The following is a 20,017-nucleotide window of genomic DNA, read 5'->3' on the forward strand; positions in this document are numbered from 1 at the left end:
TAAGTTATTAGGTTAAGATAGTTTTTTAACATGATATCAGAGTTTTGATGATCAAATAGTCATGAGTTTGAATCATAATATCTGTATTTATTTGATACAAATAGTCACAAGTTTGAATCTTATCGTTTCTATTTATTTGATAAAAATTTAAAACAAAATAATGTAGGTTTGTGCAAGTTTTAAGTCCAAAGAATTTTCACTTAAAAAAGTGTGTTAAAGAATAATATAAATCATATAATAAAAATTTATTTAAGAGTTTAAACTATTGAATTGAGATGGTGAGAACTAGATTTTTATGATATTAATCTTGTGGATGGATATAGACTCTGTTTGGTTTGATATGCCAATTTTTTTTTAAAAAAAATTATTATTTTAAATTAAATATTTTAAATTATTTGAATATTTTAATATCAAAAATAAATTTTAAAAAATAATCAGATTATTAAACAAGTCACAAAGTGGCACAAGAGGGAATTGCATGGCAGCGGCTGTCCAAAGAATTTAGGAAGTATTCAAGAATATAGTGATGGTTATTGTTTAAAATATTTTTTGTTTAGAAATATAGTAAAATAGTAATTTTATTTTTTTAAAAAAGCTATTTTTAATATTAGTATATGAAAATAATATGAAAACATAAAGAAATAATAATTTTAAATAAAAATAAAAAATTTAAATTTAAAAAAAAATTAAAGGATTTCATTCCATTTCCAAACAATGCCATTGTGGTAACGGTGAGAATGCATGTAAAAGTGCATGTGATGCGTTTGGAAATCCGGCATGTTGCTGCAGCGATGCGCATGCGACTCCGGACAAACTCCCGAATTTTTAATAGTACTTTCACTTGTGCTGGAGCCGATTATTTTATTACTTTTTGCCCCGCACCTATCACCGGTAACACTACCATTTCTGTTGATTTCTTCTTCTTCTCCTTCGTGATTTTTCAGTTTCATTTAAGATTGTTATTGAATTTCTTTGATTTTTGATAAAATCAAGGTCCTAACAGTCTGCTTGGAACGACGCAGCCGTCATTAGGATTCTGGAGTCACAGCCATCTTGCAGTGGCAATTCGGCAGCTCATGGGATGTTTCAGGTGGAGCCCAGGGCCCACAATGAAGTCCTTGTTGAGTCTGAAGCTACTTGCTTGCAAAGTTGTGGAGTCTGATGAGGTGAAGCTACTTGCTTGCAAAGTTTGGGATCTCTAGTAATGTTGGTTTTTTTTTTTTTTAATTTACCTAATTTTCATTTATGCCGCAATCATGCAATGAAAAGATTAGAAGGGGCAGATAATCTTTGCATCAGCGGCCACTCAAGAGAAAGAGATCAGGTGCTGGCATGTTATTTTTGTTTTATTCGTTTTTGGTATTTTGTAATAAACAAATAATACCAGGTGATGATGATTACTGGTTCGGTGGCTGGCTCGATTTAAAGTCGGGATTTGAGTTGTGATTAGGATATTAAATTTTAATTGAGTTGTTTAATTAATTTTTTTAAATCAAAATGATATTTTAATAAAAAATAAAATAAAATAAAAGTTAAAATATACAACTGGATTTTTTATCCAGTTTTGTAGGATCACACTATTTTTTTTTTTTCCAATCTAATCTGGTTCTAACTTTAAATTGATCAAGTCTCCTATTAACTAGTTGAATAGACTAAATTAAATGTTAAGATTATAATTTTAATGCTAAGCTTATTTTGTGGTGGGTTAAGCAATGAAAAGTTAATTTTATATTTTTAGTCTTATCAAATGCTTTTTTTTCAGTGTGATACTTATTTTTTATACCCTTGCCACTTTGTAGGAGCACTTTAATTTTTTATATATAAATAAAATTTTCAACTCATGAAATCCTATGAAATTATCATCAAACTCTAATATATATATATATATATATATATATATATATATATATTATTTTTTATAATTTTTTTTATTAATACATTTTTTTTTATCTTAGCCAATACAATATTTTAAAATAAATACATTGTTTTTTGTTAAAAAAATATTATGATTATTAAAGCAATTTTTTTAAAAAATATTAAAATAATATGTTATAAACTGATTTAATAAAATTATATGTTATTCTGACAGAAAGTTATCAGAATCATAAATTTAATAAAATTATATTGTAAATTTATTTAAACATTTTAATAATAAACAACTGATTTTAATTGAGATTTTATAAACCATTCATTATTAGTATTTTTATTTCCAAACCAAATACATAATAATTGCAAAATAAATTAGTAGAATTTAAATAAAAAATTTATAATAATATTTAAAAACCATGATAAAATTAAAGAGTAAGTGAATTTAGTAAAAACATTTAAAATATATATATATATATAAAGAAGAAAAAGAAAAAGACAATAAAAGGCAATGCTCGCTTGCCTAGCCCTTATTGTTTTGAAATGTTGTCTTTCACAATTATGAAAAGAAGTCGTCATTCCATTTCCAACTCTCAAACCTGCAACATGTAAGTTTCCATGGGCGCCTCAACGAACTTTAACTACACTTGACTTTGTTATGAATTGATTAAAAAATATTTAAACCGTTTATATAAAAAATAAAACACCATAGATAACCCCTTTTGTTTTAGTTTGGTTTAGAATCTTCGGTGATTTGGTTTCTTTTAAATGAAACCCACCCAAACACAGGGGTATTTTTCTTATTAACATTATTTTTTATAAAGGTAAAATAAAAAAAAAATGAAAAAAAAATAGTAAAATAAAACAATTTATATTTATCATGATTGGAAAACAGAACATTATTGTTATTCATAAACACTGCATTTCAAAAAAATTATAAAATGAAATCATGAAATGAATTGTAAAAATTATGACGAGGTAAGAGTCAAAAGTAAATTGCAAAAAAAAAATCTTAGAGGTATACTAAAGATTTTATTACAATACCACTAGAGCCGTCAAAATTTTTTAAATAAGACATTCAATAACACAAAAAAATCACTAAAAATAATTAAAGTAAGCCATATTTTCAGACCCAAGATAATAAATGATTCATTTATTTTTGACAGTAAATATAATCCACTGTTGAGATAGTTAAAAGTATTTGAAATATTATGCTTCTAAATAGTGACAACTTTAAATATCATATTTTCTGATTATTACATATATAAGTTATGCTATTTTGCTAAAAAAAATTCAAATTGGATTATTTTTCTTTTTTTAAAAAAAAAAATTCAAATTGGATTATTTTTCTTTTCTTTTTTAAATATTCTCATTTTCAAAAAAACAAAATCCAAATATAGTACTCTTGTTCCATTGCATGTACCCTTTAGTAAATTCAGGATGAAGCTTAGTGACCAATTTTTGATTGCATGTTCTTAACCAAGACAATAAAAGAGTATTTGGGTTTTTTGGGTAATTTTCCTCTTTCAAAAAAATACCCTAACATCCTATAATTTGATCAAAATTATACTTACCTATCAATTTTTGAAAAATTACAATTTGCAACGTATATGCTTAACAATTTATCATGACTCAGAGATTTTGACCTCATATCCTAACATTTCACAGACAGGCAGGTAGGGTTCTGCACTGTGCCCTTTTCAAGAACTGGTGGGATGTCACAGATTTCAAATAGATGGCAGGAATGGACAGCACAAGTGGAAATTTGCTATCAAATAACAAAGCATCTGTGATGATCAGGCTATCTTGCATGGTCCTGTTATTAGAGAAGGAAGTAAAGCTGAAGAAGCCAATACATGTAGGATCAGATTGCTGCCCAAAGGCCATTGTAGTTTCGCGTTCAGAGAACATCAGATGTGATGCTTTTTCATCGGTGCTCTTCAAGATGCAAGGGTTTGTACTAAATGATGCATCATTAATACAGGAGAAAAGAATGATCACATCCAAAGAGAATATCATTGCCGAATGATCCCCAGCAAGCAGTCTCAAAATGGCAAGGGGAAAGTAGGGATGCCAGCACCGGCTTGTATGCAAACTAAAGAAGGGTCATAATAACTATGCCTAACCTGAAAATACAAAAACAGATCCTGAAGAATAATGGTGGCTTTCATGAAAAAAAGATTGGCAAAACCCTACGCCGATTTGAAATAATAGCAAGAGAGCAGTTAGTCCAACGTGACCTGCGGACCCACTATGATAGTAAGATAGAACACTGCATTCAGCAAGAAAAAAGTGTTTTCTACATGGTAATTTCTGCATGCCACAGATAAACGGGGCAATAATAACCTTGCCTAAAATTACGAAGTTTTGAATGAAAAAGAAATGGCTCCAAGATTTTATAATGTAATTCTGACCATTAATGGATAGCAGTGATCCTTCTCATAGCTAGGCCAGGTGTCGTCACCAGCCACGAAACCTTGATGACGCTTCCAAACTTCAGAGTCATAATTCTCTGTTATAGAGAATTGCAGCCCATTTTCTTCAATTTTCTCTAGGAATTTGTCCAATGAATCTCCTCTTTTAGGGCTGAAGAATACTGCTTCTGAGCGCCCAACATTTTTTAACAAGAGTTTGATGGTACAAGCAAGGGCATTGTGGAACTCCTTGAAAAAGGTGCTGTCAAATGGCACATCCATTTACTGAGTATACAGGAAGATAAGCTTAGCATGAAAGGACAAAACACGAGTGTACGATTGCATGTATATATGTATCTGTCATTTAGAATTGGGTGCAGGCACCTTTTGCCGACCAGTGAAGGAAACCTATGAATCTACACAGCCTCAACCAATAACAAATTGTCAATGACAAGATTTTGACACAAATCCAGTCAGGTTTAAATTTAGCTGTAAATTTAAATTTCAACATACCTCTCAAACTGACTGTGCATCAAATTGAGCTGAAATTTTATATAAAAATACCAGACACATGAAAATATATTGTAGTAAATTTCCAGATCAAGTGGAGTTCATAGACATATTATTTCAGATGGTTGAAATTACTAGACAAATCTTATCAAATCTGTCAAATTAGACATTTACATACTAATTAAGACATATCTAGAGCTACAAGTAGAATTTTGCTGTGATTCAAGTTGGGCTGGAAACTAGCCATGTGGCTTTTCAACCATTTATGGTAGGCCCAATAATTCATCTAGACAAGAAAGAATAACATGTTTGAAATTATGATTGAAATCTACCAAGAATGTACGAAAATTAGAGATTCAGGATACATAGAGAAATTTGAGCATGAAGACTTTTAATTTGGGTTTGTTTTGGAGCATTAAATATTTTTTAAAGGTTTATTTCATTATTGGATTTATATTAGTTGATTACTAGTTTAGTTAATTTGGGTTTGTTTTGGAGCATTAAACATTTTTTAAGGGTTTATTTCATTATTGAATTTATATTAGTTGATTACTAGTTTAGGCCCATTGCAACCCAAAAGAGATCCATTAAAGTTAGTTAGAGGAAATTATATTATGTTTTTTTTAGCTACAAATTTCAGTAGCAAGTTGAAGAATAAACATGAGTTTTTTTTATGGCGAAACAACATTTCTTTGCAGGGACAAAAATTATATATTGACTTGTCAAAAGATTAACTGGTTTTGAGATATTATTCACATACTTAGGGTTTTTAGATACAAGGTTAACTTTGAGTTCAAGTTTTTTTCCAATACCTTTGGTTCTTAGATACAGGGTTACCTCTGGGTCAAGGTTCTATCAAATCTGATTTTCAGTTTCCAGGTTGTTATCTACTTCGTTGGGGGTTGGTTGACTATATAATCAAGAAGCCCACATCAGATTGCATCAGGCATAACTTTGTTGATAGGAAAGAAAAGACTAGTCTGGTGGATAACAGGATGTGAATTGAGGCATTCACACAATATGGGATATCTTATGACTGCCACTCTAGTGTTGTCAAGGTGCAAAGTACCCGGGAATATATTGCTTCTATAACAAATTTGATGGACATGAAGTATAACATCTATTGATCTATACTTAGTGATACTTCACTATAGCTAACAGAAAGATAGCCATGCAGCATAGATTATTGAAACAAAAAGTTAACAGAAACAGGACTTACCAGTCACTGGCAACTATGACATCAAAAGTGTTGGAGATATTATAAGTTACTTCCTCATCCCAATGCAATGTCAGAGCCTTCACTTTTGTATTACCAAATGCTGTGGAATTGGCATCTATGCTATGCTGAATATCTGGATGTTAAAAGGAAACAAAAGATAAAGAGAAAGTGGAGCAATGCTGCATTCACTTACAAAGTGAACATATAAGTTTTGAATCATAACCCAGCAAACTGACAAAAACTTAGTTCTACGTTGGCACAACTAATCACCAGCACAAACACAGAGCTAAGCATGTTATATGACTATGCGATGACTTGAGCATCAATAAATTATATCTCTAATGCATCAATACATTATATCTCTAACAGACCACATCTAAACTTCAATTAAAATACTATTGTTATCATAAAGAATAATCCTTCCTTTTATAAATGAGAGAACATAAAACAACGTAAAACATCTTGAATCTTGATGACAGAAGCTAAGCAAACAAGTTTATCCAACAAAGAAGGATGTTTACAGTGATGTCCAATCATAAGGAAGATGCAAGCAAGCAGGGATAGCACAAGCTGAAGACTTCCAACCTGATTCATATTCTCATTACCAGAGTCACCCTTAAAACCGCCCATCACTAGCAATTTGAGAAATTTAGAGCTTAACATTAACTGAAATTCTAAACAAGTGAATAATGAGCCACAAGCAACTTGAAGTTCTAGTGAGAGAATGCAAATAGACTTCAAACTCACAATCTAGGTGCATGCTTCCCATTGACATATCACTTTTTCAATATTGTAGAGATAAAATCTTCTCATAACTCTTCTACAATGAATAATACCAATCAGACACTAGCTAGTCACTGCCCATGTCGTAGAAAAGTTTCAAACATCTAAACTTTTCACACTATGTCTTACCAAGTTATCCCAATGTATTAGAACAATTGTCTGGGAACTAGAAAACTCTGAATCACTATCAGTTCATGACATTGAATGAAAAGGGTCTCTAGAAACAGTTGACTGAACAATTTATCCTAGTTTTGCATGTTGTGAAGTGCAGGTCTTATCTGCCAACAGAGCAGTTCTAAGTACAAATTCTTTACTTTTCTCAGCACATCATAATATTTCTTTGCATCGCAAATGCACAAGGAGAAATTGATACTGATAGATTCTTCAAGGGTTAAAACTTTAGCTTCATTTTGCTTTTAAATGCGATTGATAATCATTAATTTGTAGACATGTTAAAAACTAGAATTAGCTAATCAAAAGGATACAATCTACTACTAATGGATTTCCATCTGAGATTACAACTTCCAATGCCTCAGTTGTTGCTGCAATAACTAATCCAGCTAAGCCATATCCCGATCCAAGCTCAATAACTCTTTTAGACCTGAAAAATTAAACGAGTGTGCACAAATCAAATAAGCAGCGCAGATTCAAAGAAGATTTCTAAATAACACCAGCAAAACAACCAGAATACACACAATTACAGATGATTAATTATTTTTCAAGAGTGAATAGAATCACCAAAAGCACATGGTTAAAACTATTCACAAACCTGAACATGTCCGCATGTGACAAGCAAAAATATGCAAGGACATCTTCAGATGGCCACTGACCTGTATATAACAACAACATTATAATCAAAGCAACAAAGATTACCAATCTAAAGTTTATACCATTTAAGTTTCTTCCCAGAAGCATTCAAGTTTCAGTACTCCTTCCAATCAAAAACCACGTTAAACAACTAATGATTGTGGTGCATATACCAACTGCCATTATGAATTCATATTTAATCATACAACCATGTTCTTACAAAAGGGTCCTCCAGAATCTGTATAAATGATAAATTTATCTTCGCTGAGATATATATATATAAATAAGAAATGAATGAATGAATTGAAGATTGGGTTAAGACAATCTTAAGTCAACATTCTTGCGAAAACTGAATAAATGATGAGCTTCACATATAAGATACATATCTTAAAATCAAAGGAATGGTAAAAAAAGTGCTATCTATTTGTTGACTAGATATATCCAAAATGTTCATCAAAATAAGATCTTTCTTTCAAGTACTCAGTTGCCCTGTATACTTTTTTCTTACAACAAGATAAAGCAAACAACTTGATACAAGAAACTCAAGAATGACAAGCAGAACTTACACACTAGGCCAGTGTTATCGACATTGTACCTATCAGAAACCTCAAAATCATTCAAATCAACACCATTATTTACTCTTTGCCTGCACAAAATCCCACTCATGCAAATCAATCACGAAAAACCCATATCAGATTTCAATTTAAATCTCATAAATGACACTACCTGCTCGATAAAATGACTGAAAGAAAAAGCAACATAACTTACCTGACAAAAATTTTGGGAGTTCCATCAACGGGCAAAGTGTAGCAAATGCAAACATCTCTAAAGTTTGATTCTTCGTTAACATGATCTTCAACCACTTGGCCTGGTATCAAGTTAAATCCTTGATGGGTTTTTCTTGAAATGCGCTTGATAGCACTTGGTGATTGATTATCTGCAAGATAATTGGTTTTTGACATCGGCCCAAGTAACATTCATTCTACAAAATGAGTAATGATGTTCCAAAATTATGTTATAGTTGATGTGTTAGAAGAGATTAGGGAAGTACCGGGACTTTCACGAGTTTTGCGAAGAAGGGCTTGGCGTAAGATTGCCCATCTGAGAGAAGATGGTTTCGTATTTGTTTTGGCTTCCATCTGATTCACGTTTCAAGTCCAGATGGCTCCATGGTTTTATTGCAGGATTTCACTCTTCTAATCCTTAGATTTTATTTTGTTGTTTTATTTGAGTACTCCAACTTTAACTTATCATTTGGTGATCTTGACTTTCTCTATCTCTCCAATCTAAGATTTCTAATAAAAATCGATGTGTCCTCATAAAAACATGAAAAAATGTGTCCATTTATATATTTGAATAAGCTTTAGTCTTTTTGTTATAGAAATGCATATTTTTGTTATAGAAATGAACACTGATCAGTAAATCTCTTTCAAACGATTGTAAAGTTGTGATTCTTTTATGAACAAAAGAGAGACAAAAATCAAATGCTTCACACCAACAACTATGATATGAGCACACAGCAGTAGCAAACAACAAACTCTACCAGCATTAGTCAGCTATTCTAATTTCAGGTCATTAGCGAATAAGCTTTTGATGAACAAAATCCTAAGCAACTTCTACTGTCTATGTAAATCTTGGGATATACCTTATTCAAATTTCCATTTACACATCCAATCCAAGCCTCACAACACAGGTAAAAGCCATTATCTGAAAGACAGGAAAATAACAATAAGGGCCAATACAAGTATTGCCACCACCGGCAGGAATACTAGTAGCTTGAGCATCATAAAGATAACCAGAAAGCATGCCAGAGAAGAGGAAGGAACCAAACGAAAGATTGTATAACAAGTCATAATACTTGAGATCAAATAGTTCTCAGTAGCCAAGACCAGTGCTGGCAAATCCTGTGTCACTAGGACTTGAGAAGCTGCAATCCATAGAGGTCTTGGTGTCGTAAATTTCCTGCAAATAACATAATGGATGTGAAGTGATAAAGGGAAATATGAGGCAATCAAGAACTACAATGGACAGTGAAAAAAAAAAAAAACAACATTCTAAAATAAGTCTTATAATACTAGACAAGAATAATACGTTACAAAAATCCATGAAATATTAGTGAGAGAAACAAAAATAAATATGTTAATGAATCCACAAGCCAATCTATCACTTTTTAGTTAAGATATCATATTTAAGTTTATTATTGGACTTAAGACATTTATTTGAGTTTTATTATTTAGATTAATGTTATTCTATTTTAGATTTTATTTATTTTTAGTGGATATTTTGTATAATTATTTGTTATATAAGATTTCACTATTTATATGTATTATTATGTTACCTTATACTTAATTTTATAAGGAATTAAAAAAAATATATGGATTTCTACTTCTCCCCTTCCATCTTTCTCTTTTCTTCATATATTTTTTTTTTCAAGCTTCTTCTTCTTCCTTTTCCTTTTTTCTTTTCTATCTTTTATTTTTTTTAAAGCTTTTTTTTTAACATCTGCTTTAGTATCAAAGTAGATATTTTCAATTCTTCCCATGAATAAAAGTTCCAACATAGACTAATAATTCCTCGAACACTCATGATAGAGACAATAACCCGATCCAATACCAATTAACTATTATCTAGTTATTTTTTTCTACTACAATCTCTCACGAATAGTCAAACCAAAAACCAAGCATCCAACATCAGTCCATTTTTCTCTTCATCTATTGTTATTACCAACCACAACAAACCCTTTTTCATCCACCAACCAATAAAACTGATTGTTCAGGTAAAAACAACCACCACTCCACAACCTAGACAACACTATTGGCACCACCATTACTTACTCACACAACCTAGAACAAACTTAACTATTAATTTATATAAAAACAAAACACTATAAAATTCCAATAATATTGAATGAGAAAAATAAACTAGAAAAAATATTTTTTTTAAATAGGAAAAAATAAAAAAACATCACATAATAAAAAAAATAAAAACATAAAATTAACCAAGAAAAATATTTATTTTTTTAAAAAAACTCTTACATTAGTCTCTCGGTTTAAAAAAAACTCGTCCTCTAATTAGACATCAGTCGCAAACCGTTATATAAAATTAACCAAGAAAAATATTTATTTAAAAAAAAAAACTCTTACATTAGTCTCTTAATTTAAAAAAAACTCGTCCTCTAATTTAGACATCAGTCACAAACCGTTGTACACCATAAACATCATTTTATATATAATTATTCCATCATGGATCTCTAACAAATTTATGCTTGTCACCTATCTGTACATACCATCTCATTGTGAATTTCTAATACAACATATTTATGCAAATCATCCCACCATGGATCCTGTAATTATGGTTTTTGATAATAACAATTAACGTAGATGAAAACAATACACTAGTTCCAGGGTATCTTTTGTTTAAAGGGAAACTTTCATCCCCTCCAACACAAGCATGTTCAGTCTTGTAATCTCTTTTAACTATGGTTAATAAACAAAATACAATAATCAACCATCAAGAATCATTGAGATATGATACATGTACTTTAATACCTCTAACTAAAATTACCAATAATTATTGGATATAGAAATGAAGGATAAAAAATTTGTTACAAGTCAAAACTATAAAAATGTTTTATTTTTATTCATCACAATTAGCATTACTAAAAAACTATTATAACTTTTTATATAGAAAAAAAAACCTCTAATGATATTGAAAAGAAAAGAAAAACACTAGGAAAACTATTTTCTTCAAGTCAAAAAATCAAAATAAAAGAACATAAAAATTAATTAAGGAAAATATATATTTTTATGAAAAGACTCTTGTATCATAATCAACTGCTAATTCGGCAATTTTAGCTCAAATTTACTACTTTTTATCTAGATTTGCAGTGCATCCCTCCATTTCGTCTTTGATTATCATTGAGAGAAAGAGAGATAATTTTGTTTTCTATTTTCAGCTGAAGCGTAATACAATATAAAAGAATTACTATTAATAATGATAACCAAAGAAGCACATTTACTACAAGTTACATAAAAAAATACAATCAAATTAATTATATTACTAGATAGGTGGCTTCTACTATATTACAAGTTACATTAATTATTTTTTAAATATACGAAACCTATTTAGGCATTCAATCATGTCTTTTAGAAAAAAACAATTCTTAAAAATGATCTCTAAATTAAATAAAAAAAAACCCTAATAATTTAATTTGGATGTATTTAAAAACTTAAGGAATAATACAATGCATACACATTGTTAAAGGGCACTTCTTGAAAGTTCCATGAAACCTGACTTAGCTAGTCATCCTTAAAATCTTTTAAATTGAATTCATTCATAACCTAAGTTTACAAAGAAATCATGAGAAAATTGACCTGGTAAGATCCAATCCACTTGTTAGGTTTAAAAGAGACTTAAAAAATTGATAAAAAATATGACTTGACTAAAACAAATTCAAAACAACATCTATTATATATATATATTAAGACAGTGACATTGATTTTTAATTATGAATTCAAAATAGGATGCATATTGGACAATATATTTTTTTAAATTTAAGATGACGACATATTAAGATAATAATATATTAGATTGACATGTGTTAGCTTAGGTTAACCAACCAAACTTGCAATTTGGATCATGAGACTATGATTATCCTATAAAAAAATTAAAAACAAATTTTTAATTCTCAGTCAATCTAATGTTAAAGAAAGAAATTATAAATCAAAATATTAAATTAAAAAAAAAACTCAAGTTAACCTATCAAACATCAACTGTGGTAATAAAACCCACTTGATTAATAACTTTTTATCTTTGATATTATTCTCTATTTAGTCATGACAACCATGTATATGAGATTACTTTATTTTTTATTGATAAAAAAATTCTTTAAAGGAAGAAAATTTTTGACAAGCACGTTGGATTGAGAAAATAAAGATCAACATAATTTTTTTTCAATCTAATTAAAAAAAAATGCTATGATTTCATAAAAAATTAATTCTAATAGTTTTCAATAAAAAAATTAAATTATTTTTATGCAATTTATTTTCATTAATCAATGTGTAAAATACATCAAAAAAACACCAAATAACAACAAAATAATAAGTAAACAATATAGGTCATACATGCATAGACATGTCAATCCTCTTAATATTTTTTTAATATCAGAGGGTGAATGTTTGCCCTCATGTATTTTTTAAAATATAATATTATATATGAATTGTTATCTATTAGTCTAGTTTTCAACAACTATTTTATAAACAAAAAAATTAGACCATGGATATTTTGTGGTAAAAACTATTATGTTCAACTATATTATGATTTCCAAATACTTAGAAAATATCATTGAAATCTTTATAAACTCATTTATAACTTTAAATAACCCTAAAATTAATATAAAAAAATCAATTGAATTTAAATTTCTTGAGCTCAGATATGTCATTTTAGACAATGAAAATGCTAATAAATACCTTATTGAAATTCCCCTCACCAATAAAATTCATTAATATCGAGAATGATCTTTTCGTGGCTAAAATTAATGTCAATGACTATTTTTCTCTATCATTAAATTTAGTGACTTTCTCTTTTATCTCTCAAATCATGAATTAAAAATAAAAAAATTTCAAATTAAAATCAAAATTAAAAAACATTAAGGTTTTGAAAAGTGATGATTAGAAAAGTACAAGGATGAAAGAAATTTTTGTACTCCAATTTAAAACCTCTATCTTTTTATTCATTTTGATCTCTTATGTTTTTTTTGTTTTTTTTTATTAACAAATTATAAGCAATTGAATATCAATTCACCATAAAAATACTTAATCAAAGGGAGATAAAAGATCGACAATTACAAAAAAAAAAATTATTAAAGTTCATGCAAGTCAATTCTTCAAACGGTCCTCCCTTTCGAGGTTCAAATCCTTCCGTTGTAGAGCATGTTTATTTTCTATATAATAATTATATATATCAAAATAAAAATTGTTTTTTTTTAACAACCTTTCTATTTATAGTTAAAGTTAAGAGTATAATAAATGTGATTCTTGTTTCTTATTTTTAATGACTTTTCTTGAAATCATATTTTTTTCAACAAATATTAGTATTCAAATAATACACAAATACAATTAAATCTAGTTTTTTTTTGGCTTTTAGAGTTTGAATTCCAAAAAGCATTTGCTAGTGAAAAACCTTGATGCCTTATATATAATTTATTCTGCAAGCTTGCTGTGCTTGAAAGCATGCAGACCACTGCTTCACGCTTCTTTCTTTTAAACTTCTCGTTAAAAAGTTGGGCAACCTTTAACAGTGACCCCCGGTGCTGTTGGGCAAGAAGCTAACGGGCATCCTTCCGCCTCGCTCCCCCACCATTCGAGGCTAACATGCCACATCCCCAAGGACAAGTAAAGCAATACAGCCATGAAGGCCAATCCAGCATCCAACGCCCCTGACAGCACATAATTATGGCGGCTCCACCAGTCGCGATAGTACCTATAAGCAATAAAGCCTGAAGCGAATCCGACTACAACCCACGTAGTGTAGTTCACGGCGGTAGCTGGCAGCAAGTTGAGTGTAGCACTTAAGAGTACTGGTATGGAGATAAGTCCAATCCAATCCTTGTTAGGGAAGGCCTTGTGTGCCAGCCAAACTAGGATAGGAGCTATTGCCCCGCCTAAGAAAAACCAGTTGGTGGCTGAATAACGACCAAGATCTCCAAAAACTCTGCGAGGGCCAATAAGACCCCAGATCACAGATGCATCATAGAACAAATGGTCGCCTGGGCAAGTCCATGGGCTTCCTGGTGAAAGCAATTCACGATCACATATATTTGGGATGGTTTCCATCAGCCACCATGCAGTTCCTAGATGTACCAACGCAGATATTATAGTACCAACCACCTGGATAAAACAAAAATCATCTCATTAAAAGCAGCAAGGACCATAGATGGGTATAATTAGCGAATTTGAAAATCATATATGCATGCAAGAAACTCAATGAATAAAAAAAACATGAAGATGAGCAATTTCCTTTTGCTAATGTTATATGGGGAAGAGGAACATAAGTGGAGCTAACCTGTGCCATGAACATGGCTCTCGGAGGAATCTTCATGTAATGACCAAGCTTGAAATCTTCCAAGAAGGTGATGCCTTGTTTCATGCTAATGTATCCGTACACTTTAAAGCATATGTTAGCAACGGGAAATCCTGGGTACATGTAGCCAATGACATATTCTGTTATCACATTGAGGCCTGGTGTCTGCTTGCAAAAGAAAACATCATGTTACAAAACAAGAAGCTCAAACAAATGCTGAAAGCATTGTGCCATTGGAATTAAACTTGTCTATACTTATTGGAAGCTCTTAAAGGATTTCTTATCTAAGAAATTTTAAGCTGAAAATGATGACAGCGGAAACATGGCAGAATGTAGAGGCACCCCCACGTCTACAACATATTTCACATAATTACAGAAGAAAGAGTTGATCAGAAAATTAACGTACTAGGGTACCTTATTTGTTGTAGCAGTGATCACTCCAACAGGAAGGGTGAAAAATACGGCAATACCACAGGCTAGCAAGACACCCCACCATGGTAATTGGAGTTGCTCATTGTAGTACTCACATGTAAATATGGTTGCTGCTATGTTTAGGAAAAGGATGCACAAGAACCACCATTCAGGGACTTGATTATATTTCCTCATTAGCTTTGTATGCACATCCATTTTCTTGTATCTGAAAGCAGACTTGCTTAGCTGCCATATATCTCTGCATCCTCGAAAAAAAAAATGTGAGTTCAACTTAAAAGAACATGATATAGATATCAATATGCAATGCAAGATATCAGTTGCAGAGCAAAACCTGCCTCTAATTGCCCTATCTTGATTCTAGTTATGGTTTGATACTAGAGGATAGTTGGAAAGCAAAGAAAATACAAGAGTTTATATGTGGTTTAACATAACAAAAGGGGGTTCACAATTTGCTCGAGTATAACCATGAACTGGCAACTACATCTTAGCTTAACAAATATATGCATATCAAAATAAACAGAAGGCATCCAAGCTTCTGATTGCAGCAATTTGACATGAATATACATGACTTACCTCCCATGGAAGAGGAAAACATGAACTACGGTGGCTGTCAGGCAGGCAAAATTAAGACCATAAATCATAGCGAAGATAGTGCTGAGGTAGAGAGGGCCTTGACGGTCATATGCATCCAAGTCAATATGGAATTTTGGGTCTATGATAGCTGAGATATTGTAACTCTGGCCAGTAGAGGTGAACAGGCCATCTGAGAATATGGGAAAGTTCTTGGCCTCGTAAATATTGAGCCAATATGCAATTGGAGCAATAACGTACATAAGAAGCACAAAACCGGCAGCAACATTGGCAGTTGCAAACCATGGACTGGCTAGGGGACTCCCAAGGTAAGAGGATATGGTGGCCCAATCAAATCCAAAGGCACCAATCCCAAGACCATGGAGTCCTGATCCTAGCTGATGAGCTAGGAGGGAAGAAGGGAATATCCAACAAAGCCATGATATAGAGGTTAACTTGGGGAAAAGATAGCCCGGAAATGCATAATAGGCGAAGCTGCAAATGAAGGCAATGATGAAGAACTGATTCCTTGTTAATCCATCTTTATGCCTTTCCTCTTTCTCATGTAATGCCCTGCAATTTCATGTTAGTAGATACAAACAGTATATTTAAGCAGTAGAACTTAAAGAGTTGCTATTTTGGTAGCAAACCAAGGCAATAAGGTCTAGAAGAAATTCACACGCTCAACTTGTAGAAGCGCAGTTTCATTTCAGGTATCACGTAATTAGCTTGGTTCAGTTACACTAAATGGAGAGAAATTAGATGATAGGCTTACTTTACTAGAATGTGCAATCAATTAAAATGTTAGTTCATTGCAGACTGTTAATGACTAGAATTTTGCAGTCAGTTATAGAAATGCAGCAGCATGTGAATATCAGCAGCAACGCAATAGGGGATTGATCACTGCAGTTTCCAAGTTTTCTTACCACAAATTTTCTCATATTTTTTATATTCTTAAACATGCACACACTGTCAAAATGAAACAGAACTAATTTAATGCTAACATTTATCAAAACCAATCAAAATGCATACCTGAAGAGGGAAACTTGAACAAGATTCTGCGGCCACCACATAGAAGCAGGCTCTACCAAGTACCTTCTAAACAAACCAGCCCATCCGAACCCCAGCATCTGCGTCGTTATGACTACTAGCAACGCCACAAAAAACGTCAACTCCTTCTTGTAAAATAACTTGACAGCACTAACAATGTGAATGGCATAAACATTTCCAGCACCCGAATTAGCAAATATGGTGATCAACACATGCTCCTTCACATTAAACGGTCCGGGGTTTAACGTGAACTCCCATTTTTTTCCCATGAAGAATGTTTTATTGGTTATGGTGGAAGCCATGAGGTGGCCAAGAGGGACCACTGCGATCTGTGCACAGATGGAGGTGATGGAGAGTGGTTCGCGGCGGTACCAGAAGAACTGGTTGAGGAAGGAGAGGAGGATGCAGGCGAGAGAGCCAAGTGTCCATGTGCGAAAGGTGACAGCAGGGAGAGTAGGATCACCTGTTGTTGGTACAGTAAGTGCAACTTGCACGATTGGAGAGTTCTCCTCGGAGTCCGCTGAAGTGGAGGAGGAATTGGCAACACTGGAAGAGGTCTGCTTGTTGTGTTGATGAACTGTTGGGGTGTTTCGAGAGAGGGAAAGTTAGAGAGAAATTGAGGGAACATATGAAGGAAAAGGAACAATAAGAGAGAGTGAGGGTCTTACTTAGAGGAGTTGTGATTTCTTCGGTACCAGTCATCTCCTCCACTCTTATTAGTTTTCTGTTCTTATATCCAACAGCTATGAAATTACAAGAAATCTAGATCTTACATGGAGCTCGGAGTGATCACTGAAGGACTGGACTCATTATTTTAGGGAGTCCACAGCATCTATGTCTGACTAGAGATGACACTAACCCCATCTAAGACAAGAATTAAACTTAAATACTGAATAAAAAGATCGAAATCACCACGGCTGAACCAAGAGATCAGTATTGATAAATATTAAGCACTCGCAATTCTGTGGAAAAAGCCCTTAGTTTTAGTTTATAGACTTGAAAAGTCAACACAAGCTTCTAACCTTCTCTGCTGCCAGGTTAGATTTCGTGTTGAGCTCTCTATATTTTCTTCTCACGCATTACGTGGGCTGCATTTTCAGACTTGAAAAGCCAGTAAAATATCCCTTAAATTCTATGAAAGAGCTTGAAGATGATGATAATGGATTCCAATTTTCTATTTTCTATTTTTAAATGACAATGGATTCCAATTTTTTATTTTTAAAGCATCTTTCAAGAGCATCAGCAGTGATGTTTTTAATTTGCTGACAAGTTGAAATAAAATATGTAACCACGTGGCGGTGCCTGGTGGACAGTGACCACGTATCTGGGTTGATTTCAGACCGCATACATTTCCTAATGATCTTCATGTTCAAGGAAAACAATCGGAAGAAAATTAACAAAATACAGTCTTGAGATGGCACTTGTGTGTGGGATCAGTCCATTGATTTCGAGACTAGATATATTTTTTTAATTCAATTCCAATTCAGTAGATATCATTCTTATTTTTTTTATTGAAATACTTAACTAAAAATTAAATTAAATTATGTTTAGAATATTTGTGAAATTAAATTAAATTAGCAATTTTTATTATTTCGCTTATAATTCAGAATTTTTTATTTAAAAAAAAAACATTTTAGGGTTTTCTTCTAATTTTCTTTTTTCTTCTTTTAAGATTTGAATTCTATTTGGAATTTAAATCAATATCTTTTAAAAGAATTCCAAACACATAAATTAATTTAAACTTTGAATTTTAATTAAATTCAATTCCAAGAGTTCCAAAAACCTATTAATGATATTTCTATTTAGAGGAAATACAAAGGTAAAATATAAACTCTTTGTTCATACATGTTCGAGAAGTCAAATAACTTTCTTCCGAAACCTTGATATGAAAAAAATCCATAAGACCATGTTGTCCAATCTATTTTTTTAAAAAATAAAATAAATAAAATTGTTTTTTAATTTAAAAAATGGGAAAATTGCATGAAATTTTTTTATAATGCCATTAAATTTGGTCTAAATAATTAATTTTAAAACCTTTCAATCTAATTATTTGTCTAACCTAAGCTTCTTAAACCTTGTAAGAGTTTCTGTGATGATCGATAAAAACATAAATCGACTTAAATAAAAAAAAAAAAACATGATGATATCTTAAAAAAAAAAAACATTTTAAAGACAACATATTATCACCTTGGGTCAAGTTGGGTTAAATGCCCAATTGGGTTATGCACAAAACCACAATGCGCTAACCCAATTAGCTAGCTATCTCTTTCTTTCCCCCTCATTTATTCTCTTCCCGATTGGGAACATCACTGGGCTTAGAATGGATGAAATTCTAACCTAAATGGTACAAACCAAGTTATATCCGAATTTAACCTTAAAATATTACTAACTAGTTTTGTGAAATCAAATATATCTCTCATACTGTATATTATAATAAGTTAAAATTTTATAGGAAGATACTAAACACATAGAACTATATTTTGAAAAATTTGCAAATCAAATAGAGTTTGGGAACATATTATTTCATACGGTCGAACTTACCAGACAAATTCTTTAAAATTTTCCAGACAAGACCTTTGTTTATTGTTTGGGATATATTTAGGACTAAAGGTGGAATTTATTTGTGATTTATGTTGGTTTGAAAACTAGATATCTCAAGTTTTCAAACCATATATAGTATGCCTAGTAATTAATCCAAATGAGAAATAACAAAATGTTTGAAGTCATAAATAAAAATATACAAGAAGGTACAAAAATTAGAGATTCAGGTTACATAAAGAATTCTTAGTATGAAAACTTTGTTTTTATTATCTTTTTTATTTAATGTTGAATAATTATTTTTAATTTAGATTTCTTCTTGCCCATTAGACATTGTTTAGGGTTTATTTTATTATTAGACTTATGTAATTTGATTATTAGTTTAGAGTTATTAACTTGTAACTCAAAAGAGACTATATTATTTTTTTGTTAGCTACAAATATCAACAACAAATTGAAAAATAAATAGGAGTTTTTTTTTTATTTATATGTATCAAAATAATTTTTATTTACAAGAACAAAGATTGTGCACTCATTTATTGAAAATTAACTAGTTCTATTCATTCACATACTTAGAATTCTTATAAATACAAGGTTATATCTGAATCCAAGTTTTTTTTAATACTTTTAATTTTTAAATACAGGATTATTTATGGATCAAAGTTCTATAAAACTTGATTTTTAGCTTTTTCAAGTTATTATCTATTCCATTGAGAGTTATTTGACTAAATGATCAGGATGTTCACATC

General features: G+C 31.1%; 2 protein-coding genes across 2 annotated transcripts; both read right to left on the reverse strand.

The window, feature by feature from the left end:
* Positions 1–4,120: 4,120 nt before the first annotated feature.
* Positions 4,121–8,920, reverse strand: LOC105114101 (calmodulin-lysine N-methyltransferase-like). The gene is made up of 7 exons (XM_011010518.1): positions 8,651–8,920; positions 8,368–8,536; positions 8,166–8,245; positions 7,562–7,622; positions 7,278–7,393; positions 6,010–6,142; positions 4,121–4,542 (listed from the first exon to the last, which is right to left on the reverse strand). The coding sequence occupies exons 1-7, from the start codon at positions 8,736–8,738 to the stop codon at positions 4,263–4,265; spliced, it is 927 nt and encodes a 308-aa protein (XP_011008820.1). The 5' UTR covers positions 8,739–8,920; the 3' UTR covers positions 4,121–4,262.
* Positions 8,921–13,795: 4,875 nt separating this feature from the next.
* Positions 13,796–17,949, reverse strand: LOC105114102 (oligopeptide transporter 7-like). Its single transcript, XM_011010519.1, has 6 exons — positions 17,400–17,949; positions 16,714–17,308; positions 15,685–16,254; positions 15,094–15,349; positions 14,662–14,844; positions 13,796–14,486 (listed from the first exon to the last, which is right to left on the reverse strand). Exons 1-6 carry the CDS (start codon positions 17,431–17,433, stop codon positions 13,872–13,874), a joined length of 2,253 nt encoding a protein of 750 aa, XP_011008821.1. The 5' UTR covers positions 17,434–17,949; the 3' UTR covers positions 13,796–13,871.
* Between the last annotated feature and the right edge of the window lie 2,068 nt (positions 17,950–20,017).

The sequence above is a fragment of the Populus euphratica genome, unplaced genomic scaffold, assembly GCF_000495115.2.
Source record: "Populus euphratica unplaced genomic scaffold, PopEup_1.0 scaffold492.1, whole genome shotgun sequence".
Lineage (NCBI taxonomy): Eukaryota > Viridiplantae > Streptophyta > Magnoliopsida > Malpighiales > Salicaceae > Populus > Populus euphratica.